This window comes from Phyllobates terribilis, unplaced genomic scaffold (genome assembly GCF_046119375.1).
Source record: "Phyllobates terribilis strain yellow unplaced genomic scaffold, ASM4611937v1 Scaffold_25__1_contigs__length_18738178, whole genome shotgun sequence".
Lineage (NCBI taxonomy): Eukaryota > Metazoa > Chordata > Amphibia > Anura > Dendrobatidae > Phyllobates > Phyllobates terribilis.
The window spans coordinates 17624187-17651147 of record NW_027362785.1 but is presented as its reverse complement, the minus strand read 5'-3'; the positions used below and the strand labels follow the sequence as shown (position 1 = coordinate 17651147).

The 26961-nt window shown below is 58.6% G+C and overlaps 1 protein-coding gene across 1 annotated transcript in view; it reads right to left on the bottom strand.

Annotated features, from left to right (window-relative positions):
- ATAD5 (ATPase family AAA domain containing 5) overlaps positions 1 to 24657 on the bottom strand; it is a 50657-nt gene extending 26000 nt beyond the window's left edge. Inside the window, exons 1-9 of the mRNA XM_073660387.1 lie at positions 24501 to 24657; positions 17426 to 19443; positions 16891 to 16972; positions 16680 to 16811; positions 12772 to 12886; positions 12042 to 12099; positions 10032 to 10210; positions 4774 to 4931; positions 1452 to 1584 (exon numbers count right to left, since the gene is read on the bottom strand). Of these exons, the coding sequence (XP_073516488.1) occupies positions 1452 to 1584; positions 4774 to 4931; positions 10032 to 10210; positions 12042 to 12099; positions 12772 to 12886; positions 16680 to 16811; positions 16891 to 16972; positions 17426 to 19443; positions 24501 to 24557 (2932 nt within the window). The 5' untranslated portion in view covers positions 24558 to 24657. The remainder of the gene's footprint in view (positions 1 to 1451; positions 1585 to 4773; positions 4932 to 10031; positions 10211 to 12041; positions 12100 to 12771; positions 12887 to 16679; positions 16812 to 16890; positions 16973 to 17425; positions 19444 to 24500) is intronic.
- Between the last annotated feature and the right edge of the window lie 2304 nt (positions 24658 to 26961).

The window sequence follows — 26961 nt, the reverse complement described above, 5'->3', positions numbered from 1 at the left end:
CCAGTCATTTTGTCGGTCTCGACTGTCCCACAGATACAGAAAACAAGGGTATTTAGTATACCCAGCTTGTTGCCCGAGCAGCATGCACAAGGCCTTCACATCCAGGCACAAGGCCTTCAAATGACCCACACAAGGCCTTCACATGACCCACACAAGGCCTTCACATGACCCACACAAGGCCTTCACATGACCCACACAAGGCCTTCACATGACCCACACAAGGCCTTCACATGACCCACACAAGGCCTTCACATGACCCACACAAGGCCTTCAAATGACCCACACAAGGCCTTCAAATGACCCACACAAGGCCTTCAAATGACCCACACAAGGCCTTCAAATGACCCACACAAGGCCTTCAAATGACCCACACAAGGCCTTCAAATGACCCACACAAGGCCTTCAAATGACCCACACAAGGCCTTCAAATGACCCACACAAGGCCTTCAAATGACCCACACAAGGCCTTCAAATGACCCACACACTTTCCAACCGTGGTCTTCATATTTAAGTTTATGAAGAACCAATTCCAAGTTCTCGTAGGTTTCCTTCAAGTGTACGGAATGACCTACAGGGATGGAAGTGTAAAGACCGCCATTGTGGAGTAAAACTGCTTTGAGACTTCTTTTTGAAGAATCTATAAAAAGACGCCATCGCGCCAAATCATATTGGATTTTGAATTGACCCATCAAACCTTCGACATCGATGCAATAAACCACCTTCTGATTCTGGGCAAAGTAAGGATCATGACTATGGTTCTGGTGCTCTCGCCATACCATAAGAATCCCATAACGGAAAGATTTTTTTCTTACCCTTGACCCAATTTCGGAGGTCCTCAACACACCGTTTGCACGCTTTATGAGGCGCCCAAACTTTATCGTGATCTCCAAGTTGTAGTCCGGAGTAAACTTTTTTTCACAAAGTCTGTAATAGTCAGCTGTATATTCACCACAAATGATAGAGAATTAATACACTTCCGCAAGGTCATAACGCTAATATGGGGAAACGCGGGTGATGAATGAAATTCCAATGTAAGTTTCTTGAAAGCACAAGGACCTTTAATTATGTCACTAACCACCTGACTGCCACCAGCCAATCACGCAGCTCCTACTGATGTTAATGGGGAAAGGATATAAGCTGCCTGACCATAATTCACACCAGAGTTTGCAGAAGAACCGATAGGATTGTGGCAAGTCCTGAGGGGTAGGGTTATTTTTTTCAATATTTTTTTTGTTATCAAAATACTAAAATACATGGAAATGATATGAAAATCATCAAACAGCTTCTTAGTCGCAGACCTGTGTAATCAGTACAATCAGCGGACACTGCGGAGCACGGGGACAACACTCCCAAATAATCAGTACAATCATCGGACACTGCGGAGCACAGGGACTGGACTCCCCAATAATCAGTACAATCAGCGGACACTGTGCACAGAAGCGGGTTCTCACCTGACTGGGAATCGGTCTGTTTTTTGAGGAATTGCTTGAAGAATCTTCTGACCGGGAACTGGGGGTTGTGGGATCGGATCTCAGCGAGGAGACGGCAGCGGCTGACATCAGAGAGCAGAGGCTGCCTGTGGACCTGGAGACAGACAGTCAGGTATGAGGGCAGCACGTGTCCCCCCCGGCAGCAGTGCCACTGTATACCACGTGTCCCCCGGCAGCAGTGCCACTGTATATTGCGTGTCGTCGTCCCCCCCCCCTCCCCAGCAGCAGTGCCACTGTACACCGCGTGTCCCCCCCCCCCCCCCCGGCAGCAGTGCCACTGTACACCGCGTGTCCCCCCCCCCCCCCGGCAGCAGTGCCACTGTACACCGCGTGTCCCCCCCCCCCCCCCGGCAGCAGTGCCACTGTACACCGCGTGTCCCCCCCCCCCCGGCAGCAGTGCCACTGTACACCGCGTGTCCCCCCTCCCCCCCCCGGCAGCAGTGCCACTGTACACCGCGTGTCCCCCCCCCCCCCCGGCAGCAGTGCCACTGTACACCGCGTGTCCCCCCCCCCCCCCCGGCAGCAGTGCCACTGTACACCGCGTGTCCCCCCCCCCCCGGCAGCAGTGCCACTGTACACCGCGTGTCCCCCCTCCCCCCCCCGGCAGCAGTGCCACTGTACACCGCGTGTCCCCCCTCCCCCCCCGGCAGCAGTGCCACTGTACACCGCGTGTCCCCCCCCCCCGGCAGCAGTGCCACTGTACACCGCGTGTCCCCCCCCCCCCGGCAGCAGTGCCACTGTACACCGCGTGTCCCCCCCCGGCAGCAGTGCCACTGTACACCGCGTGTCCCCCCCCCCCCCGGCAGCAGTGCCACTGTACACCGCGTGTCCCCCCCCCCCCCCCGGCAGCAGTGCCACTGTACACCGCGTGTCCCCCCCCCCCCCCGGCAGCAGTGCCACTGTACACCGCGTGTCCCCCCCCCCCCTCCCCAGCAGCAGTGCCACTGTACACCGCGTGTCCCCCCCCCCCCTCCCCAGCAGCAGTGCCACTGTACACCGCGTGTCCCCCCCCCCCCCCCGGCAGCAGTGCCACTGTACACCGCGTGTCCCCCCCCCCCCCCCCGGCAGCAGTGCCACTGTACACCGCGTGTCCCCCCCCCCCCCCGGCAGCAGTGCCACTGTACACCGCGTGTCCCCCCCCCCCGGCAGCAGTGCCACTGTACACCGCGTGTCCCCCCCCCCCCGGCAGCAGTGCCACTGTACACCGCGTGTCCCCCCTCCCCCCCCCGGCAGCAGTGCCACTGTACACCGCGTGTCCCCCCCCCCCCCCGGCAGCAGTGCCACTGTACACCGCGTGTCCCCCCCCCCCCCGGCAGCAGTGCCACTGTACACCGCGTGTCCCCCCCCCCCCCCGGCAGCAGTGCCACTGTACACCGCGTGTCCCCCCCCGGCAGCAGTGCCACTGTATATTGCGTGTCGTCGTCCCCCCCCCCCTCCCCGGCAGCAGTGCCCCTGTACACCACGTGTCCCCCCCGGCAGCAGTGCCACTGTACACCACGTGTCGTCCCCCCCCCCGGCAGCAGTGCCACTGTACACCACGTGTCGCCCCCCCCCCGGCAGCAGTGCCACTGTACACCACGTGTCGTCCCCCCCCCCCGGCAGCAGTGCCACTGTACACCGCGTGTCCCCCCCCCCCCCGGCAGCAGTGCCACTGTATATTGCGTGTCGTCCCCCCCCCCCTCCCCAGCAGCAGTGCCCCTGTACACCACGTGTCGTCCCCGACAGCAGTGCCACTGTACACCACGTGTCGTCCCCCCCCCGGCAGCAGTGCCACTGTACACCACGTGTCGTCGTCCCCCCGGCAGCAGTGCCACTGTACACCGCGTGTCCCACCCCCCCCCCCCGGCAGCAGTGCCACTGTATATTGCGTGTCGTCGTCCCCCCCCCCCTCCCCAGCAGCAGTGCCCCTGTACACCACGTGTCGTCCCCCCCCCCCGGCAGCAGTGCCACTGTATATTGCGTGTCGTCCCCCCTCCCCGGCAGCAGTGCCCCTGTACACCACGTGTCCCCCCCGGCAGCAGTGCCACTGTACACCGCGTGTCCGTCCCCCCCCCCCCCGGCAGCAGTGCCACTGTACACCGCGTGTCCCCCCCCCCCCCCGGCAGCAGTGCCACTGTACACCGCGTGTCCCCCCCCCCCCCCCCCGGCAGCAGTGCCACTGTACACCGCGTGTCCCCCCCCCCCCCCCGGCAGCAGTGCCACTGTACACCGCGTGTCGTCCCCCCCCGGCAGCAGTGCCACTGTACACCGCGTGTCGTCCCCCCCCGGCAGCAGTGCCACTGTACACCGCGTGTCGTCCCCCCGGCAGCAGTGCCACTGTACACCGCGTGTCCCCCCCCGGCAGCAGTGCCACTGTACACCGCGTGTCCCCCCCCCTCCCCCCCGGCAGCAGTGCCACTGTACACCGCGTGTCGTCCCCCCCCGGCAGCAGTGCCACTGTACACCGCGTGTCCCCCCCCTCCCCCCCGGCAGCAGTGCCACTGTACACCGCGTGTCCCCCCCCCTCCCCCCCGGCAGCAGTGCCACTGTACACCGCGTGTCCCCCCCCCCGGCAGCAGTGCCACTGTACACCGCGTGTCCCCCCCCCCGGCAGCAGTGCCACTGTACACCGCGTGTCCCCCCCCCCCGGCAGCAGTGCCACTGTACACAGCGTGTCCCCCCCCCCGGCAGCAGTGCCACTGTACACCGCGTGTCCCCCCCCCCCCGGCAGCAGTGCCACTGTAGACCGCGTGTCCCCCCCTCCCCCCCCGACAGCAGTGCCACTGTACACCGCGTGCCCCCCCCCCCCCCCCGGCAGCAGTGCCACTGTACACCGCGTGTCCCCCCCCCCCCCCCGGCAGCAGTGCCACTGTACACCGCGTGTCCCCCCCCCCCCCCGGCAGCAGTGCCACTGTACACAGCGTGTCCCCCCCCCCCCCGGCAGCAGTGCCACTGTACACAGCGTGTCCCCCCCCCCGGCAGCAGTGCCACTGTACACCGCGTGTCCCCCCCCCCCCCCGGCAGCAGTGCCACTGTACACCGCGTGTCCCCCCCCCCCCCGGCAGCAGTGCCACTGTACACCGCGTGTCCCCCCCCCCCCGGCAGCAGTGCCACTGTACACCGCGTGTCCCCCCCCCCCCCCGGCAGCAGTGCCACTGTACACCGCGTGTCCCCCCCCCCCCCCGGCAGCAGTGCCACTGTACACCGCGTGTCCCCCGGCAGCAGTGCCACTGTATCCCCCACATGCGCGCCAGTGTCTCTGTGACCCCCGCGTTCAGGACGGGCCTCTCCTTCCGCCACTCACCGCTGCAGCGCGCGTCTCGATGGCAGATTCAGAGTTCACAGAAGTGAAATCACCCAGAGAAAGTGCGAGGCGTGAAATGTCGGGGGTCCGGCCGCTCGGCGGCGGGAGGTTGGCCAGAAGGTGGCAGCTCGGCGAGGACAGACTCCACATGGTGTCACCTGCAGAGGAGGAGATGGTGAGACCCCAAACCGCCCCCGCTGGTATGCAGCTCCTCAGCTGACCTACAGTGGCTTGCGAAAGTATTCACCCTCTTGGCATTTTTCACGTTTTGCTGCCTCACAACCTAGAATTTCACTTTTTTTCAGGGTTTGCATCAGGTCATGTAAAGAACCTGCCGATAACGGAGAAGATTAGGTTTTCTTGAAGTTTTCAGTTACTTTGTCCTAACTATTCACCCCCTAAAGTCAGTACTTTGTGGATCCTCCTTTTGCAGCAATTACAGCTGCAGTCGCTTTGGAGAAGTCTCTATGAGCTTTCCACATCTTGCCCGTTGCTCAATGTAAAACTGCTCCGGCTCCTTCAGGTCAGATGTTTCCTCTGGTGAACAGCGATCTTCACGTCTGACCACAGATTCTCCATTGGATTAAGGTCTCGGCCACGTCAGAATATCTACACGTTTCCCCTTACACCACCCGAGTGTTGCTTTAGCAGTTTGCTTTGGGTCATTGTCTTCTTGGAAGGTGAACCTCCGTCCAGTCTCCAATCACTGACAGACTGAAACAGGTCAAGAATATCCCTGTATTTCCCACCATCCATCTTCCCCTAGACTCAGACCATTTTCCCTGTCTATGCTGCTGAAAAACATCCCCACAGCATGATGCTGTCACCACCATGTCTCACTGTGGGGATGGTGTTCTTGGGGTGATGAGCTGTGTTGGTTTGGCACCAGACATAGCGTTTACCTTGGTGACCAAAAAGTTCAATTTTGGTCTCATCTGACGACAGCACCTTTTTCCACACATTTGGGGAGTCTTCCACATGTCTTTTCGCAAACTCAAAATGAGCCTTACAATTTAAGTAAAGGCTTTTTTCTGCCCACTTTTCCATAAAGGCCACCTCTATGGAGTGTAAAGCTTATTGTGGTCGTATGGACAGATCATCCAGTCTCACCCTGGGAACTCTGCTGCTTCCTTCAGGGTCACTTTTGGTCTCTGTGCTGCCTCTGATTAATGCCCTCGTTGCCCGAGCTGAGAGGTTTGGTGGGCGCCCTCTCATGGCAGGTTTGAAGTAGTACCATGTTTTTTCCATTTGACTGTGCCCTGGTGGATCATCAGAGTTTGGGATAATTTTCTTTTTTTTTTTTTAAACCCAACCCTGACTTGTACTTCTCAACAACTTTGTCCCTGACTTGTTTGGAGGCCTGCGTGGCGGTGTTTGGAGGCCTGCGTGGCGGTGTTTGGAGGCCTGCGTGGCGGTGTTTGGAGATCTCCTTGGCCTGCGTGGCGGTGTTTGGAGATCTCCTTGGCCTGCGTGGCGGTGTTTGGAGATCTCCTTGGCCTGCGTGGCGGTGTTTGGAGATCTCCTTGGCCTGCGTGGCGGTGTTTGGAGATCTCCTTGGCCTGCGTGGCGGTGTTTGGAGATCTCCTTGGCCTGCGTGGCGGTGTTTGGAGATCTCCTTGGCCTGCGTGGCGGTGTTTGGAGATCTCCTTGGCCTGCGTGGCGGTGTTTGGAGATCTCCTTGGCCTGCGTGGCGGTGTTTGGAGATCTCCTTGGCCTGCGTGGCGGTGTTTGGAGATCTCCTTGGCCTGCGTGGCGGTGTTTGGAGATCTCCTTGGCCTGCGTGGCGGTGTTTGGAGATCTCCTTGGCCTGCGTGGCGGTGTTTGGAGATCTCCTTGGCCTGCGTGGCGGTGTTTGGAGATCTCCTTGGCCTGCGTGGCGGTGTTTGGAGATCTCCCTGGCCGTGGTGGTGGAGGTGTTTGGAGCTCTCCTTGGCCTTCGTGGTGGTGGAGGTGTTTGGAGCTCTCCTTGGCCTTCGTGGTGGTGGTGGTGTTTGGAGCTCTCCTTGGCCTGCGTGGTGGTGGTGTTTGGAGCTCTCCTTGGCCTGCGTGGTGGTGGTGTTTGGAGCTCTCCTTGGCCTGCGTGGTGGTGGTGTTTGGAGCTTTCCTTGGCCTGCGTGGTGGTGGTGTTTGGAGCTCTCCTTGGCCTGCGTGGTGGTGGTGTTTGGAGCTCTCCTTGGCCTGCGTGGTGGTGGTGTTTGGAGCTCTCCTTGGCCTGCGTGGTGGTGGTGTTTGGAGCTCTCCTTGGCCTGCGTGGTGGTGGTGTTTGGAGCTCTCCTTGGCCTGCGTGGTGGTGGTGTTTGGCGCTCTCCTTGGCCTGCGTGGTGGTGGTGTTTGGCGCTCTCCTTGGCCTGCGTGGTGGTGGTGTTTGGCGCTCTCCTTGGCCTGCGTGGTGGTGGTGTTTGGCGCTCTCCTTGGCCTGCGTGGTGGTGGTGTTTGGCGCTCTCCTTGGCCTGCGTGGTGGTGGTGTTTGGCGCTCTCCTTGGCCTGCGTGGTGGTGGTGTTTGGCGCTCTCCTTGGCCTGCGTGGTGGTGGTGTTTGGCGCTCTCCTTGGCCTGCGTGGTGGTGGTGTTTGGCGCTCTCCTTGGCCTGCGTGGTGGTGGTGTTTGGCGCTCTCCTTGGCCTGCGTGGTGGTGGTGTTTGGCGCTCTCCTTGGCCTGCGTGGTGGTGGTGTTTGGCGCTCTCCTTGGCCTGCGTGGTGGTGGTGTTTGGAGCTCTCCTTGGCCTGCGTGGTGGTGGTGTTTGGAGCTCTCCTTGGCCTGCGTGGTGGTGGTGTTTGGAGCTCTCCTTGGCCTGCGTGGTGGTGGTGTTTGGCGCTCTCCTTGGCCTGCGTGGTGGTGGTGTTTGGAGCTCTCCTTGGCCTGCGTGGTGGTGGTGTTTGGAGCTCTCCTTGGCCTGCGTGGTGGTGGTGTTTGGAGCTCTCCTTGGCCTGCGTGGTGGTGGTGTTTGGAGCTCTCCTTGGCCTGCGTGGTGGTGGTGTTTGGAGCTCTCCTTGGCCTGCGTGGTGGTGGTGTTTGGAGCTCTCCTTGGCCTGCGTGGTGGTGGTGTTTGGAGCTCTCCTTGGCCTGCGTGGTGGTGGTGTTTGGAGCTCTCCTTGGCCTGCGTGGTGGTGGTGTTTGGAGCTCTCCTTGGCCTGCGTGGTGGTGGTGTTTGGAGCTCTCCTTGGCCTGCGTGGTGGTGGTGTTTGGAGCTCTCCTTGGCCTGCGTGGTGGTGGTGTTTGGAGCTCTCCTTGGCCTGCGTGGTGGTGGTGTTTGGAGCTCTCCTTGGCCTGCGTGGTGGTGGTGTTTGGAGCTCTCCTTGGCCTGCGTGGTGGTGGTGTTTGGAGCTCTCCTTGGCCTGCGTGGTGGTGGTGTTTGGAGCTCTCCTTGGCCTGCGTGGTGGTGGTGTTTGGAGCTCTCCTTGGCCTGCGTGGTGGTGGTGTTTGGAGCTCTCCTTGGCCTGCGTGGTGGTGGTGTTTGGAGCTCTCCTTGGCCTGCGTGGTGGTGGTGTTTGGAGCTCTCCTTGGCCTGCGTGGTGGTGGTGTTTGGAGCTCTCCTTGGCCTGCGTGGTGGTGGTGTTTGGAGCTCTCCTTGGCCTGCGTGGTGGTGGTGTTTGGAGCTCTCCTTGGCCTGCGTGGTGGTGGTGTTTGGAGCTCTCCTTGGCCTGCGTGGTGGTGGTGGTGGTGTTTGGAGCTCTCCTTGGCCTGCGTGGTGGTGGTGGTGGTGTTTGGAGCTCTCCTTGGCCTGCGTGGTGGTGGTGGTGGTGTTTGGAGCTCTCCTTGGCCTGCGTGGTGGTGGTGGTGGTGTTTGGAGCTCTCCTTGGCCTGTGTGGTGGTGGTGGTGTTTGGAGATCTCCTTGGCCTGCGTGGTGGTGGTGATGGTGTTTGGAGCTCTCCTTGGCCTGCGTGGTGGTGGTGGTGTTTGGAGATCTTCTTGGCCTGTGTGGTGGTGGTGGTGTTTGGAGCTCTCCTTGGCCTGCGTGGTGGTGGTGTTTGGAGCTCTCCTTGGCCTGCATGGTGGTGTTGGTGGTGTTTGGAGCTCTCCTTGGCCTGCGTGGTGGTGGTGATGGTGTTTGGAGCTCTCCTTGGCCTGCGTGGTGGTGGTGTTTGGAGATCTCCTTGGCCTGTGTGGTGGTGGTGGTGTTTGGAGATCTCCTTGGCCTGTGTGGTGGTGGTGGTGTTTGGAGATCTCCTTGGCCTGCGTGGTGGTGGTGGTGGTGGTGTTTGGAAATCTCATTGGCCTTCGTGGTGGTGGTGTTTGGTTAGTGTTGCCACCTCTGTGACCTTTCAGAAAAGGTAAAGTGTATATACTGACAGACATGTGACATTAGATTGCTGTCACGGGTGTGTCAGAGGTGACAGTCGCCCTGCAGTGGGTTGCAGGAGATCTCTACGTTTGGCATTGCAGACAGTTTCTTAGATAAGAGGCTGTCTTTAGGACCGAGCGACCACCTCTCTCTTGCTAATTAGCTCCCTGGCCTGGGTATATATATACCTAGTGTGTCTGAGAGGGAGTCGCCAGCTATATCCATTCCTACTTGTGAAGCTTAGAAGGAGCAGTAGTTCGTCCTCTCTGGAGCTTGAGGTCGTGTGCTTTTTTTTGGAGTTCATATAAAGCTAAGCCATTTCCCCCCGTTTTGTCTATAGAGTTTAGTGGAGGTTGACTAGTGCTCATCTTCTCCCATCCCAGGCCGTAGCTTTACGTCAAGGAGAGCAGGGCGAGGAACGTGTGCGGCGATTGCTGAAGAGGCAATACAGAGACGTTAGTTGAGACAGGGTGACGCTAGACCAGACTAGGTCTTCACGCTCCCTTTCCCCTCGAGTCTGGGCTCCCTTTCCCCTCGAGTCTGGGCTCCCTTTCCCCTCGAGTCTGGGCTCCCTTTCCCCTCGAGTCTGGGCTCCCTTTCCCCTCGAGTCTGGGCTCCCTTTCCCCTCGAGTCTGGGCTCCCTTTCCCACACCTGGAGTGACAATTGCACACAGGTGGACGTCCTGTCACCAGACATGAAGGGAATTGCTTGCAGACATGTTAGGGGCTTCATCACAAAAGGGGTGAATACATTTGCACATGCCAATTTTTAGTTATTTGATCCCATAAATGTAAGTCTATATTTTCTCACTTCATGAACTTCAGACTATTTAGTGCTGATAAAACACAGGTTATAATGTAACAATAGGTAAAAAGCCAAGGGGGTGAATACTTTCGCAAGTCACTGTATGTTCAGTTCTAGACGCTGTGTACACGGCGGTCGCTGACTACCCCGGCCGTGCCTCTGGCGACTCACCGTCCCTCTGCTGCACGTGGGCGATGGTCTGGAAGGAGGCGCCGGAGGCTGCGTACGCCTCCATGGCGGCGGAGGTCCGGGCCATCTGCCTCCTCAGCGACTCCGGTAATCCGCTCATCAGGAACGCTCTCCGGGCTCTGAACTGTTCCCCATCCTGAGACTTGTCAGACGACTCAGAGCTGAAACAAGGCGGGGGGTTACGGGGGAATCACTGGCAAGACCACCATCCACGCTGCAAAGCACAGACCATAGGAGAACGGCAATGTGATGATCTGCAGGAGGCCTGGAGCAGGCACAGCCACGGAGGGTCCATGTGTGGGGGGAAGCAGCCGACAATCGCCCCACCCCAGGCGGCAGCACAGACAGGGCGGCGGCGTACTGTGTATGACGACAGCACAGGATCCAGCACCGCAGCCATGACCACGGCAATATGCAGCCCACACATGCTTTACACTGCAGCTCTGCTCATCCACTCCGCCTACAGCGTACATTACCAAAAGGACAGATGGATTATAACTACAGTCTGGAGAGGGGCCGATGCGCCCCCAGACGGGAGGGAAGAGGGCAGGGATCCGCCCCCAGACGGGAGGGAAGAGGGCAGGGATCCGCCCCCAGACGGGAGGTAAGAGGGCAGGGATCCGCCCCCAGACGGGAGGGAAGAGGGCAGGGATCCGCCCCCAGACGGGAGGGAAGAGGGCAGGGATCCGCCCCCAGACGGGAGGGAAGAGGGCAGGGATCCGCCCCCAGACGGGAGGGAAGAGGGCAGGGATCCGCCCCCAGACGGGAGGGAAGAGGGCAGGGATCCGCCCCCAGACGGGAGGGAAGAGGGCAGGGATCCGCCCCCAGACGGGAAGGAAGAGGGCAGGAATCCCCCCCCAGACGGGAAGGAAGAGGGCAGGAATCCCCCCCCAGACGGGAAGGAAGAGGGCAGGAATCCCCCCCCAGACGGGAAGGAAGAGGCAGGAATCCCCCCCAAGGCGGGAAGGAAGAGGCAGGAATCCCCCCCAGGCGGGAAGGAAGAGGCAGGAATCCCCCCCAGACGGGAGGGAAGAGGCAGGAATCCCCCCCAGACGGGAGGGAAGAGGGCAGGAATCCCCCCCAGACGGGAAGGAAGAGGGCAGGAATCCCCCCCCAGACGGGAAGGAAGAGGGCAGGAATCCCCCCCCAGACGGGAAGGAAGAGGCAGGAATCCCCCCCAGGCGGGAAGGAAGAGGCAGGAATCCCCCCCAGACGGGAGGGAAGAGGCAGGAATCCCCCCCAGACGGGAGGGAAGAGGGCAGGAATCCCCCCCAGACGGGAAGGAAGAGGGCAGGAATCCCCCCCAGACGGGAAGGAAGAGGGCAGGAATCCCCCCCAGACGGGAAGGAAGAGGGCAGGAATCCCCCCCAGACGGGAAGGAAGAGGGCAGGAATCCCCCCCAGACGGGAAGGAAGAGGGCAGGAATCCCCCCCAGACGGGAAGGAAGAGGGCAGGAATCCCCCCCAGACGGGAAGGAAGAGGGCAGGAATCCCCCCCAGACGGGAAGGAAGAGGGCAGGAATCCCCCCCAGACGGGAAGGAAGAGGGCAGGAATCCCCCACAGACGGGAAGGAAGAGGGCAGGAATCCCCCACAGACGGGAAGGAAGAGGCAGGAATCCCCCCCAGGCGGGAAGGAAGAGGCAGGAATCCCCCAGCAGCCGGGAAGGAAGAGGCAGGAATCCCCCAGCAGCCGGGAAGGAAGAGGCAGGAATCCCCCCCAGGCGGGAAGGAAGAGGCAGGAATCCCCCCCAGGCGGGAGGGAAGAGGGCAGGAATCCCCCACAGACGGGAAGGAAGAGGCAGGGATCCCCCACAGACGGGAAGGAAGAGGCAGGGATCCCCCCCCCAGACGGGAGGGAAGAAGCAGAAATCCCCCCCCAGACGGGAAGGAAGAGGCAGGAATCCCCCCCAAATGAGAGGAAGGACAGGAGCGTCGGGGGGTCTCCCCCAGATGGGTAGGACAGGATGCAGCCCCATGTCGGTGCCCACCTACCCGTCCTCAGTGCCGGCGGCTCCTCTCTCCACTTTCTTCTTGGCTTCTCTCTTTGGACCTTCCATAAAACACAAGGACATTACTTTCCATGAAAGTGATCTGTACAAAAGCTGCGGCCGATCGCTCGCCCCAGAGGACCGCCTTATATCTACAGATATCGCAGGGTCCATCAACGAGCTTCCTCACACCAAAGCTGCTGCAGAACCTCACTGCCAAGAGTGCGGCATTAATACGTGGCACGCCCCCCCCCCGGCAGTCACCGCTCGCTACGTCACGCGTCCCCGGCAGTCACCGCTCGCTACGTCATACGTCCCCGACAGTGACCGCTCGCTACGTCACGCGTCCCCGGCAGTCACCGCTCGCTACATCATAAGTCCCCGACAGTGACCGCTCGCTACATCATACGTCCCCGACAGTGACCGCTCGCTACATCATACGTCCCCGACAGTGACCGCTCGCTACATCATACGTCCCCGACAGTGACCGCTCGCTACATCATACGTCCCCGACAGTGACCGCTCGCTACATCATACGTCCCCGACAGTGACCGCTCGCTACATCATACGTCCCCGACAGTGACCGCTCGCTACATCATACGTCCCCGACAGTGACCGCTCGCTACATCATAAGTCCCCGGTAGTGACCGCTCGCTACATCATAAGTCCCCGGTAGTGACCGCTCGCTACATCATACGTCGCCGACAGTGACCGCTCGATACGTGGCACGTTACCGGCAGTGATAATCTTGGTCTTCACTTTCTTCCCCAAAACATCATTTAGACTTCGGAGATTCCCCGTCTTTTCCTCTTTTTCTCGGCTTTTGGTGACGACAGAGACGGAGAAATCCTGCAGGAAGAAAGACAGAAATAAGATCCAGAGAATAAAAAAGCGGCCAAGATCCAGCACAAGCTCTGTGCGGGGATCTATTCTCAGGACTCGAATCCGCCAGCTCTCGTGCACCAGGCAGCAGCTCTTCCCTCTGAGCTATTCAGCTCGCTGGACAGTTCCTGGCTAACCCAGATTCTAGTACCTGTGTTGTTCCTGAGCGGCTCCACCCTGTGATTTCCTGATTGAACACCCTATATAAACCTGGCTGGGCACCTCTTTCCTTGCAAGATTATTGAGCTCCCAGCCTCCAGTCTAGTCTAGTCTCCCTTCGCCAGCTGCCTCATACAAGACTATACCGCTGTTCCTGAGTACCGATTCCTGGCTTTTCCTGACTACGCTACCTGCTGATGCTGCCCCTAGTGGTTGCAATATCACTACTCCCACCCAGGTCAGTTCCTAACAGAATAATCTCCTGCACAATATGGAGTCTGTTGCAGCCACCCGGAGACAAGTTGCTGATCTTCAGGATTTTGGTGCCACATACCAAGAAAAATTTTCTAAGTTGCAAACTCAGGTGTTGGGTCAATAAAAAGAAATGATTGAGTTGCAGAAGCAACTTCTGGATTTGCACAACTCAGGCCCAGAATCCAACGCATGCATGCCGCTGCCCGCAAAGCTCAGTGGGGATCGCCATCATTACCGAGGATTCCTCAACCAACGTCATATCTACCTCCAGATGCAACCTTCTCCGTTTACCAGCGACAGGAAGAAGGTTCATCATTAATCTCCTGACCGTTGAGGCTCTCGCCTGGGCCTCACCTTATGTGGAAAAGAATTGTCACCTCCTCAATGACCTTGTTTCCTTCATCACAGCTATGGATCAAGGGTCCGATGACCCGAATCGTTGTGCTACCACTGAAATCAAGTTGCATAATCTACCTCAAGGGCGGCGCTCTGGAGCTGAATATACCTCTCTGCAAGATTTTCACCAAACTCGATCCAAGAGGGGCTTATAATCTCACATGAATTAACTGGGGAGATGAGTGGAAAACCGCCTTTAGAACTAGATATGGACATTGTGAATACCTGATTATGGCTTTTGACCTCAGCAACGCCCCTGCCACCGGTCAGCACTTCACTAATGACGTTTTTCGAGATTTCTTGGATCGCTTTGTTGGTGTTTCTCTCGATGACATTCTTATATTTTCAGACACCTCGGAGGACCATCGCAGACATGTCCAGTTAGTCCTGGAACGTCTACAGGAGAATCATCTCTATATCAAACAAACCAGGACTCAGTTTCTGGGATATATCATCTCTCCAGAAGGTCTGAGCATGGATCCCAGTAATATCAGAGCGGTAGATGACCGGCCTACCCCAAGAAATTGAAAAGACATCCAGCGCTTTATAGGATTTGCAAATTTCTATTGAAGATTCATTAGAAACTTTTTAAAAGTCATTTTGCCAATTACTTCACTCACAAAGAAAACTAAAGTGTATTTCTGGTCTCCAGAGGCACAAGAAGCTTTTGAAAAACTAAAGACTAATTTTACTTCGGCACCATTGCTAGTCCACCCAAATCCTGAACTTCTGTTTGTTATTGAAGTAGACGCCTCGGACTCTGCGGTGGGAGCCGTTTTGTCACAGCGTGTTGGAGACAATATACATCTTCATCCATGTGCATTCCTTTCTCATACCATGTCATCTGCAGGAAAGAACTATAACATTGGAAATAAAGTACTGTTTAGCTATTAAAGTCGTCTTCCCCGAATGGAGACATCTTTTGGAAGGGGCTGATCATCCGGTGACTGTCCTTACTGACCACAAAAATATAGAATTCATCCGTACAGCTAAAGAGGTTGTCTGCAAGACCAAGACAAGAACGCTGGGCCTTATTTTACTCCAAGGTTTAATTTTGTAATTTCAAGAAACGGCAAGGCTGACGCTCTGTCCAGGACACCCCAGGAGAGGTCTAACACTGACTATACCATTCTTCATACAAAAATTTTGGGGGAATACTGGACACTAAAGAATTTTTTACAAAGATTAAAGATGGACTTTTTTCTTAACCATCCTTCTAAAGTCATTGATTTTTCTTTTAAGGAGGAGTTTTGGATGCAGAAGCACCAGATATAAGTTCCTGAATCTGCTCGACGTGAAGTCCTCAGACTTGGTAGGACACCCTGGAGTCATGAAAACTGAAGAAACACTGCTCCATTTTTTTGGTGGCCTAATTGTAGGAGGGATGTGAGAAAATAGGTTTCCTCCTGTGAAACATGTGCACGGTACAAGGCACCACGATCTTCTCCATTAGGACTTCTTCAGCCTCTTCCAGTTCCATCCAAGCCTTGGGGATCAATCTCAATGGATTTTATCATGGACCTACCTCCATCTAACTGTTCTCCTTGTTGTGGTGGATGGGCTCACAGCGATGGCCCATTTTATTCCACCTAAAGGGATTCCTACCGTTGAATTAATGGTCGGAGAGATAGTCAGGCTGCGTGGAATTCCTGACAAGGTCATTTCTGATAGACGTGTGCAGTTTACATCACAATTTTGGAAAAGCTTCTGTACAGAAATTCATAGGAACGTTTCAAATTAACCAAGTTGCTTTCCTCTTAAAACTTCCTAACAGCCTGAAAACTCACCCTGTGCTCCATGTATCCTGGCTGAAAGCTTTCAGTGAGAACCTGTTTCCAGGAAGAACTCGGCCACCTCCTCCACCAGAAATAGTCCATGGTGGGTAAAATTCTGGACTCCAGAAGATTTAGAGGAAGATTGCAATGTTTGGTGGATGGAAGGGTTACGGGCCGGAAGATAATTCTTGGGAGCCGGAGTGCAATGTCCATGCACCCAAACTTACGAGAGACATTCATCAGAGACATCCAGAGAGGCCAGCACCTGAGACGTCCAGAGGCTATCCTTGAAGGAAGGGACTACCGTCAAGACTCAAACCCAGCAGCTCTTGTGCACCAGGCGGCAGCTCTTCCCGCTGAGCTATTCAGCTCGCTGGACAGTTACTGCCACCCTAGATTCTAGTACCTGTGTTATTCCTGAGTGTGCCTTACAGCCAATGAAAACACAGAAGTTCACTCACCTCCACCAGCAGATGACATGGCTCCCCAAACCATCACTGATTGTGGAGACTTCACACTAGACCTCCAGCAGCTTGGATTGTGGCCTCTCCACTCTTCCTCCAGACTCTGAGACCTTGTGGAGTGACTGCCTTCTGGACATTTGTCAAGTCAGCAGTCTTCCCCATGATTGTGGAGCCTACTGAAACAGACTACTAAGGGACCTTTTTTAAAAGCTTAGAAAGCCTTTACAGGTGTTTTTTGTTAATTATTTTAATTTACTGAGATAATGACTTTTGTGTTTTCATTGGCTGTAATCCATAATCATCAACATTAACAGAAATAAACACATGAAATAGCTGACTCTGCGTGCAATGACTCTATATAATATAGGAGTTTCACTTTTTATATTGAAAAAATGAAATAAATTAACTTTTTGATGATATTCTAATTTTGTGAGAAGCACTAGTATATATACCGCTGTTCCTGTGTACCGACTTCTGGCTTTTCCTGACTGCGCTACCTGCCGATGCTGCCCCTAGTGGTTGCAGTACCACTACTTCAACCCAGGTGAGTTCCTAACACCTATATATACTGTAAAGGTGAGGGGTCTGTGGTGTCTTTGACGGTCTGTGCAGGGGAAGGGGGTCCTATATGAGGGGGCTGTGGTTCTCGGATGCCAGGCACTATGTGCCTGGGTCTATGATGTGGTCACAAAGGCGGCAGAATGAAGGTACCTGCAGGACGCGGCTCTTCTGACGTGTGGACCTCCTCTGTGGGGTCTCTGCTTTCACCAGGCCTTGCTGGATGGCCTTTGCCTTCTCCAGAATCTGCTTCACTTTACTGATTTTCTTGGCGCTTTGGGGAACCTATAGAGGAGACATGAGCAGATCAGACCAGTCGGTGAGGGATAGGCCCCATCACCACATCTATAAACCCTCGGCTCACCTTTCTACATCCCGGCGTGGTGCAGTCACCGTCCGAGTCGCCCCTGCGGCAGTGATTCCTCCTTACTCGCGTGAATCTCATTCTGAAAAGCAAAACCAGCGTGTGACGTATGATGGCACCACCTGCGGTATTATACACTGGCGCACAACTTACTAATCATAGGGGGACGAATGCCGACGACCACAGGGGAAAGGTTACAGCAGACAGGACAACGCGGCTGCTCCCTGACGGTCGCGACATCTCATTGGTGGTCTCATCCCCTTTATTGGAGGCAAACAATGAGCCAAGCCGTGCAGCAGCCGGAGAGGGGCCGACAAGCGGCAGAAGGCGTCCTTATATGTGCCCTGCGAGCGCCCCCCCTCCCCGGACAAGGCCCGCGTGTCCCCAGCGAGCGCCCCCACCGACGAGGCCCGGCGAGCGCCACCCCCTTCTCGGGAGAGGCCCGCGCGTACTCGGTGACATATGACGGTACCGGCAGGGTGCTGTGAGAGTAGGACACTGACATCACTTGAAGGCTATGGCGGACGGTGGCTACCTGATTGGCGACTCTGTGTCAGATGGCACAGTGATGACTTCGGCTTTATAAATGTCAGCGTTTTGGCAGGGGGTCGGCACTTTTGGGGTGGACATCAGCACTGGACTTCCTGTCCTCTCCGGGGATTTGCTGGAGGGAGTGGACATCTGTCTCCTCAGACTTCTCCGTAACACAGGGCTGGGGAGCACCGGTGACATCGGCTCCTCCTCTTCTGGAGGGGATTTGGGGGTCTCTGATCTCGGGGTAGAGGCCCGCTTCTTTATTTTTTGCGCCTTAACCGGCTCCTCGGCTTTGTCGGTTGGTTGCCCCTCAGCAGCAGCTGTATTTGATGATTCGGGGGTCCCTAAGCTCTGTGTGGACGGTTGCTTCTTCCTCTGCAATCTCTGAACATTCTCCGGCTCCTCGGCTTTGTCTGGGGGCCGCACTTTTGATGATCTGGGGGTCCCTACCTCCTTCCTTTGTAATCTCTGCACCTTCTCCGGCTCCTCGGCTTTGTCTGGGGTCCGCACTTTTGATGATCTGGGGGTCCCTACCTCCTTCCTTTGTAATCTCTGCACCTTCTCCGGCTCCTCGGCTGTGTCTGGGGGCCGCACTTTTGATGATCTGGGGGTCCCTACCTCCTTCCTTTGTAATCTCTGCACCTTCTCCGGCTCCTCGGCTGTGTCTGGGGGCCGCACTTTTGATGATCTGGGGGTCCCTACCTTCTTCCTTTGTAATCTCTGCACCTTCTCCGGCTCCTCGGCTTTGTCTTGGGGCCGCTCGTTTGATTTGGGGGTCTCTGCACTTGATGCAGACGGCAGATTCTTCCTCCTTCTCTTGAGCTTCTGCACCTTGGCCGGCTCCTCAGCCTTGCTGTCCTCATTCACAGCTTTGTACGGCGGTTGCTCCTCAGCTTCCAGTTTAGGGGGGTCCTCCATCCCTTCGCTGGGCTCTTTTTTCCTTGAGGGGGTCTTCTTGGTGTTGGCTTTTGCAGCGTCACCCGCTTGTCGGAAGGCTTTCATGAATTGCTGCCTTTCGGCCTGTGTGGACCTCTGCCTGGTGGGCTCTCCCGCCTCCACGTCAATGACAGCCAGCTCCAGGTCGTCTTCCAGGATGACCACGTTGGACTTCCTCTTAGGGACCACCGGGCTGATCTGGTCAGCCTCTGAGGGAGGGGTGTCCACTTTTTTTTTATCTGCTCTGTTCTTTTTGAAGATGGAGGCAATTTTTGCAGCGTTTTGTGAATCTTGAGGAGGCGAGAGGTGAACCTGGGCCTGGACGGTCACTGTCTTTGGAGAGGGCAGTTGCTCAGTCAGACCAGAGGGGTCGACCGGACTGGGCGCAGATAAGGACTGGTCTTGAATTTTCATGAAATCTTCAAACGATATAGTTGGGGTGTGGTGGGAGGAATTGTCCCCCAGAACCTCCAGGCTGGAGTACGCGGAGGGCTGGCCTCCTGATGAGATAGTGGATGTTCCTGAGGACGGCTGATCTTTGGGGTCAGTAGTCGGAGGCTCCCTGTTATTCTGCTCGGCCTCCACCCTGGGTCTCCTCACGACTCGCCTTCTCGGGCTCCTCGTGGTGCCCCCAGCAGTGAAAGTTTCGGATTGAAACACAACATCGTCGCCATCATTGCCCAGGTCCCCAGTCTGACTACAGATCTCCGCTAGTAAGACCGCCGTGTCGCTGCCCATAATCCCGCTGTTTGCCGGCTTCCTCCCGCCGCTGTCATCACAGGCCGGCGCCAGGTCCCCGAGTCTCCTGACTAATCTGCGCTTTCCTGGCTTCGCCATCCTGCCGCCAGGTCTGGGGGAGCCGGTGAGCGGGCTAGATGGAGACCCCCTGCTTCTGCTTCTGGGGGTCTGGTTATTCGGGGTGCGCTCCTTGCTGGCGGCTGGGGAGCATCTGATGAAGTAGTTGGCGATGTTGCTGTGTTTGGGGGACGGCAGCCCCCGGTCACCAGACTTGGATACCGGAGAGAAGTAATTAGTGATGGACTTGCCCGGGGGGTCTTCATCTCTCCGCTGCTTCTTACTGGGCTGAAAAATAAGGGAAAACTTCATTAGGGAGCCACAACACCAAAGCAGGGAGGAGACAGGGGGGGCCACAACACCAACAGCAGGGAGGAGACAGGGGGGGCCACAACACCAACAGCAGGGAGGAGACAGGGGGGGCCACAACACCAACAGCAGGGAGGAGACAGGGGGGGCCACAACACCAACAGCAGGGAGGAGACAGGGGGGGGCCACAACACCAACAGCAGGGAGGAGACAGGGGGGGGCCACAACACCAACAGCAGGGAGGAGACAGGGGGGGGCCACAACACCAACAGCAGGGAGGAGACAGGGGGGGGCCACAACACCAACAGCAGGGAGGAGACAGGGGGGGGCCACAACACCAACAGCAGGGAGGAGACAGGGGGGGGGGCACAACACCAACAGCAGGGAGGAGACAGGGGGGGGGGCACAACACCAACAGCAGGGAGGAGACAGGGGGGGCCACAACAGCAGGGAGGAGACAGGGGGGGCCACAACAGCAGGGAGGAGACAGGGGGGGCCACAACAGCAGGGAGGAGACAGGGGGGGCCACAACAGCAGGGAGGAGACAGGGGGGGCCACAACAGCAGGGAGGAGACAGGGGGGGCCACAACAGCAGGGAGGAGACAGGGGGGCCACTACAGCAGGGAGGAGACAGGGGGGCCACTACAGCAGGGAGGAGACAGGGGGGCCACTACAGCAGGGAGGAGACAGGGGGGCCACTACAGCAGGGAGGAGACAGGGGGGTCACTACAGCAGGGAGGAGACAGGGGGGCCACTACAGCAGGGAGGAGACAGGGGGGCCACTACAGCAGGGAGGAGACAGGGGGGCCACTACAGCAGGGAGGAGACAGGGGGGCCACTACAGCAGGGAGGAGACAGGGGGCCACTACAGCAGGGAGGAGACAGGGGGGCCACTACAGCAGGGAGGAGACAGGGGGGCCACTACAGCAGGGAGGAGACAGGGGGGCCACTACAGCAGGGAGGAGACAGGGGGGCCACTACAGCAGGGAGGAGACAGGGGGGCCACTACAGCAGGGAGGAGACAGGGGGGCCACTACAGCAGGGAGGAGACAGGGGGGCCACTACAGCAGGGAGGAGACAGGGGGGCCACTACAGCAGGGAGGAGACAGGGGGGCCACTACAGCAGGGAGGAGACAGGGGGGCCACTACAGCAGGGAGGAGACAGGGGGGCCACTACAGCAGGGAGGAGACAGGGGGGCCACTACAGCAGGGAGGAGACAGGGGGGCCACTACAGCAGGGAGGAGACAGGGGGGCCACAACAACAGGGAGGAGACAGGGGGGCCACAACAGGGAGGAGAGGGCACAACAACAACACCGGGGACAGGAGCGGAGGGGCCACAACGACAACACCGGGGAGAGGAGCGGAGGGGCACAAGGACAAGAGCGGGGGAGGGCCCACAACAACACCGGGGAGAGGAGCAGGGAGGGGGGGGGCCACAACAACATCAACAACACCGGGGAGAGGAGCGGGGGGGGACGGACGGACACAACAACACCAGGGAGAGGAGCGGGGCGGACAACAACACCGGGGAGAGGAGCGGGGGGGTCGGGCGACAACAACAACACCGTGGAGAGGAGCAGGGGGGCCACAACAACATCGGGGAGAGGAGCGGGGGGGCCACAACAACATCGGGGAGAGGAGCAGGGGGGCCACAACACCACCACCACCGGGGAGAGGAGCGGGGGGGCCACAACAGCATCAACAACACCGGGGAGAGGAGCGGGGGGGGGGCCACAACAACATCAACAACACCGGGGAGAGGAGCAGGGGGGCCACAACACCGGGGAGGGGGGACCGCACACCAACACCTCTAGGGAGGGGGGAACAACAACACCGGGGACAAGATCGGGGGGGGCCACAACGATACCGGGGAGAGGGGACCGCACACCAACACCGGGGAGGGGGGGCCGCACACCAACACCTCTAGGGAGGGGGGAATCACACCACCAGGTAGGGGAGCAGGGGGGGGGGGCCACAACGACACCGGGGAGAGGGGACCGCACACCAACACCTCTACGGAGGCGGGAACTACAACAACACCGGGGAGGGGGGACCGCACACCAACAGCTCTACGGAGGCGGGAACCACAACAACACCGGGGAGGGGGGACCGCACACCAACACCTCTAGGGAGGGGGGAATCACACCACCACCAGGTAGGGGAGCGGGGGGCCACAACAACAGCGGGGAGAGGAGCGGGGAGGCCACAACACCACCGGGGAGAGGAGCGGGGGGGCCACAACAAGAACACCACCGGGGAGAGGAGCGGGGGGGGACAACAACAACAGTGGTGAGAGGAGCGGGGGGGGGGGGACAGCAACAACAACAGTGGTGAGAGGAGGCGGGGGGGGGGGGACAACAACAGTGGTGAGAGGAGCGGGGGGGGGGAATACCACGACAACACCGGTGAGAGGAGCGGGGGGGGATACCACGTCAACACCGGGGAGAGGAGCGGGGGGGGGGGGGGGGGGAGGGCCACAACACCACCGGGGAGAGGAGCAGGGTGGCCACAACAACAACACCACCGGGGAGAGGGACAACAACAGTGGTGAGAGGAGCGGGGGGGGGGAACGGGGACAACAACTGTCGGGGTAAAAGAGAATATATATATTTTGTAACCTTTATACTTTTGTAACTTTTATACGTTTTTTTGCTAATGTACTAACCACCATTTTGTGTCTTATAACAATAAGCTTTCCTTGCTACGTATTACTTAAATCGAAACTTAAACTAAGACAGTTCCAGTGTTGCCAAGACTTATTTCAGAGAAACGAAACAAGATTATAAGCTGACGGCTGCAATATCTGCCCAGAGACTGAGATAAGGAGATGTGGACCAATCAGGAGTGGCCAGACACTGGACTTTCATGGCTTACCCCGCCCCGGACAACCCCTTTCCCCTCCCCATTATGTAGTGTATTTAGGTTTGTGTATGTAGGAATAAACACAGAACATTGCTGAGAACGTTGTCTGTAGTAGTCTTCTGAGCTGCTCTGAGTTTGAACTAGCTTGTTGTCTGACTCATTCTTTGAATGGTTGACCCATGCTCATAGCCTTAATTTGGAGTAACTGGAGGACGAGTGGAATGTCATCACGACCCCCACACAACAACAGTGGTGAGAGGAGCGGGGGGGGGGACGGGGACAACAACAACAGTGGTGAGAGGGGCGGGGGGGGGGGGGGTGCCACGACACGACAGCCCCGGGGAGGGCACACCAACACCTCTGGGGAGGGCACACCAACACCTCTGGGGAGGGCACACCAACACCTCTGGGGAGGGCACACCAACACCTCTGGGGAGGGCACACCAACACCTCTGGGGAGGGCACACCAACACCTCTGGGGAGGGCACACCAACACCTCTGGGGAGGGCACACCAACACCTCTGGGGAGGGCACACCAACACCTCTGGGGAGGGCACACCAACACCGGGGACAGGAGCGAGGGGGGCCACAACGACACCGGGCAGAGGGGACCGCACACCAACACCTCTACGGAGGGGGGAACCACAACAACACTGGGGAGGGGGGACCGCACACCAACACCTCTAGGGAGGGGGGAATCACACCACCACCAGGTAGGGGAGCGGGGGGGGGGGGCCACAACAACACCGGGGAGGGCACAACAACAACACCGGGGACAGGGGACCGCACACCAACACCTCTACGGAGGGGGGAATCACACCACCACCAGGTAGGGGAGCGGGGGGCCACAACAACAGCGGGGAGAGGAGCGGGGGGGCCACAACAACACCGCGGAGAGGAGCGGGGAGGGACAACAACACCGGGGAGAGGAGCGGGGGGGCCACACCACCGGGGAGCGGGATGGGGGGGGACAACAACAACACAGGGGAGAGGAGCGGGGTGGGGGGGACAGGACAACAACGCAGGGGAGAGGAGCGGGGAGGGGACAACAACAACACCGGGGAGAGGAGCGGGGGGGCCAACAACAACACCGGGGAGAGGAGCGGGGGGGGGGGGGACAACAACAACACCGGGGAGAGGAGCGGGGGGGGGGACAACAACACCGGGGAGAGGAGCGGGGGGGGGGGACGACAACAACAACACCGGGGAGAGGAGCGGGGGGCCACAACAACAACACCGGGGAGAGGAGCGGGGGGCCACAACAACAACACCGGGGAGAGGAGCGGGGGGCCACAACACCGGGGAGAGGAGCGGGGGGGCCACAACAACAACACCGGGAAGAGGAGCGGGGGGGGGACAACACCACCACAGGGGAGAGGAGCGGGGTGGGGGGGACGGGACAACACCGCAGGGGAGAGGAGCGGGGGGGGGACAACAACACCACAGGGGAGAGGAGCGGGGGGCCACAACAACAACACCGGGGGAGAGGAGCGGGGGGCCACAACAACAACACCGGGGAGAGGAGCGGGGGGGCCACAACAACAACACCGGGGGAGAGGAGCGGGGGGCCACAACAACAACACCGGGGAGAGGAGCGGGGGGGCCACAACAACAACACCGGGGAGAGGAGCGGGGGGGCCACAACAACAACACCGGGGAGAGGAGCGGGGGGGCCACAACAACAACACCGGGGAGAGGAGCGGGGGGGGGGGACAACAACAACACCGGGGAGAGGAGCGGGGGGGGGGGACAACAACAACACCGGGGAGAGGAGCGGGGGGGGCAACAAAAACACCGGGGAGAGGAGCGGGGGGCCACAACAACAACACCGGGGGGGGCCACAACAACAACACCGGGGAGAGGAGCGGGGGGCCACAACAACAACACCGGGGAGAGGAGCGGGGGGGGGGACAACAACACCGGGGAGAGGAGCGGGGGGCCACAACAACAACACCGGGGGGGGCCACAACAACAACACCGGGGAGAGGAGCGGGGGGCCACAACAACAACACCGGGGAGAGGAGCGGGGGGGCCACAACAACAACACCACCGGGGAGAGGAGCGGGGGGGGGGGACAACAACACCGGGGAGAGGAGCGGGGGGGGGACAACAACAACACCGGGGAGAGGAGCGCAGAGTACACGGGCATATCCGGCTGCTGCCGCCGCTCACCTGCACCGTGTAGTCCTCCAGCGCGGAGGACACCGCGAGCACACCGGCACCGGCCATAGCTCGCGGGGTCAGAGGGAGGGCGCTCGGCTCCGGTAACAAATTTCCCGCGCGAAGGCCTAGATCACGTGACCAGGCTACTCGCAGCTCAAGCTCCTCCCACTCTGCAGCCTCACCATCCCATTGGCTGAGGGCCAATGCTATTCGCTCCCCATTGGCTGAGTTTGGGGACTCTGTTGATTCCATTGGTCAGAATAATATTGGCGCCCTGACGTCACCGGCTGCAGCTGCAGCAGTAACTGCGATACGAGCTGAGAGGAACAGGCGCCAAAAGTCATTTTAGTCAGAAAGTGATGGCGGCGCAGACTGCTGTGACACGCCGAGGTATGGCCGCCATCGGCCTCCGGGGGGCGGCACTGCGCCCTGCCCGGTCTCAGCGATCTGCTCGGGGCGCGGGTGCGTTGTTATGGCAACAGGTCTCCTGAATCGGTGCCCAAACCTCAGAGTGGAAACCGCGAGGCGTTCTGTTACATTGCCATCAGTGAGAATCTACAGAGCGGAGACATCACCGGGAACGGCGGAGCGAGGGGCCGGACCCCACCGGGCGCGGCGGAGCGAGGGGCCGGACCCCACCGGGCGCGGCGGAGCGAGGGGCCGGACCCCACCGGGAACGGCGGAGCGAGGGGCCGGACCCCACCGGGAACGGCGGAGCGAGGGGCCGGACCCCACCGGGAACGGCGGAGCGAGGGGCCGGACCCCACCGGGAGCGGCGGAGGGAGGGGCCGGACCCCACCGGGAACAGCGGAGCGAGGGGCCGGACCCCACCGGGCGCGGCGGAGCGAGGGGCCGGACCCCACCGGGCGCGGCGGAGCGAGGGGCCGGACCCCACCGGGCGCGGCGGAGCGAGGGGCCGGACCCCACCGGGAGCGTCGGAGCGAGGGGCCGGACCCCACCGGGAGTGCTAGAAGTGCGTTATAAGACCCTCCCATCAGCGTCCCTGTCACATGATTGCGTGGCGCCAATGGGTTGGGATGACAGCCTGGGGTCTGCAGAAGACCCCCATGTTGGTCATTGCAGATCTGTGACCGCCGGCCCGTGCTCAGCATTCATAGCAGGGCTGAAGCATTGTTATGTGTAGCACAATGGGAAGATCGCAGCTTCACGTCTCCTCTGGAGATTATTGAAGTCAGTATAAAGTTTAAAAAAAAATCTTAAAAGTTCCAATCGCCCGTCTTTTGATTCACAATAAAACAATTAAAAACAATACACATTTGGTATCGCCGCATTCAGAAACGCCCGATCTATCAAAATCTAAAGTAATTGAATCGTATCGGTAAACGGTGTGACGAAAAAAACATCAAAACGCCAGAATTAAGGTTTTTTGGTCTCTGCAACATTGCAATAACAGGCGATCAGAACATCGTATCTACCCCAATTTTCCAGTACACGATATGGTAAAATCAATGGTGTCGTACAAAAGTACAACTTGTCCCGCAAAAAAAAAGCCATCACACGGCCATATTGACAGAAAAATACAAAAGTTATGGCTCTGGGAAGAAGGGGAGCTGAAAACGGAAATCACAAGTTCGTGAAGGGGTTCGTGAACCCGTCCCAAGCATTTTCCTATCCTGAGCTAGGATGCGGATCTGGAAACATTTTTGAGGGGGGGGGGGTTGAAAAAGCCTGCAGACAGTACCAGCTGCATGATGACCAGTGGGCCCGATATTTAACCCCAGGGCTGCGAGGCAAAGCTCTGGAGGTGTTCGCTTCTGTACCCAGGGATCCGGATGGAAACTGAGGCCATCAAACATGCCCCGTTAAGGAAATATTGGCTGATTCCGGAGGTGTACCGAAAAAAGTTCCTGACCCTCCAACGTGGACCTCACAACAGATACAGTGATATGATGGATGGGCTTGGAACTAACTTCGAGCAGTGGGTCCAGGGGCTATTAGTCACAACCTTCACGGAAATGAAGGACCAGTTTCTTCAACGGAGGCCGCCAAGGCCACACAGATTGCCGATAACCTATGAGGCCAACTGTACACCTGAGATATAAAAGTCAATCGTCGCCAGCTGGTTCTTGGGGGTCTCGCCCATGCACCCAGCCTGCATCTGACTCCCGCTAGGGCTTTACCTGTGACCAAACTGGTCAATTCAGCCTCATCTGCCCAGAGAGGCAGAAGATGAACCCCACACCCAAGGCCCAGTGGCCTACTGCAGCTTTTTTTGTGGGTGGGTGTACGAGTGTATCAAGTGTGACAGACAGTCGCTCTGGATCCAGCTATAGAAGGTCATTGCACTTGGCATTGCAGACACCTTCTTGATCCTCTCATCTCTCTGTAGCGTAGTGATATCCTTCTTCCTGTAGGACCCAGCAGCGACATCCACCTTCTGCTGCTAATTGACACACCCTTGCTTGGTACTTAAAAACTCTGTGTCTCCAGAGAGTCGCTGGTGATAGTT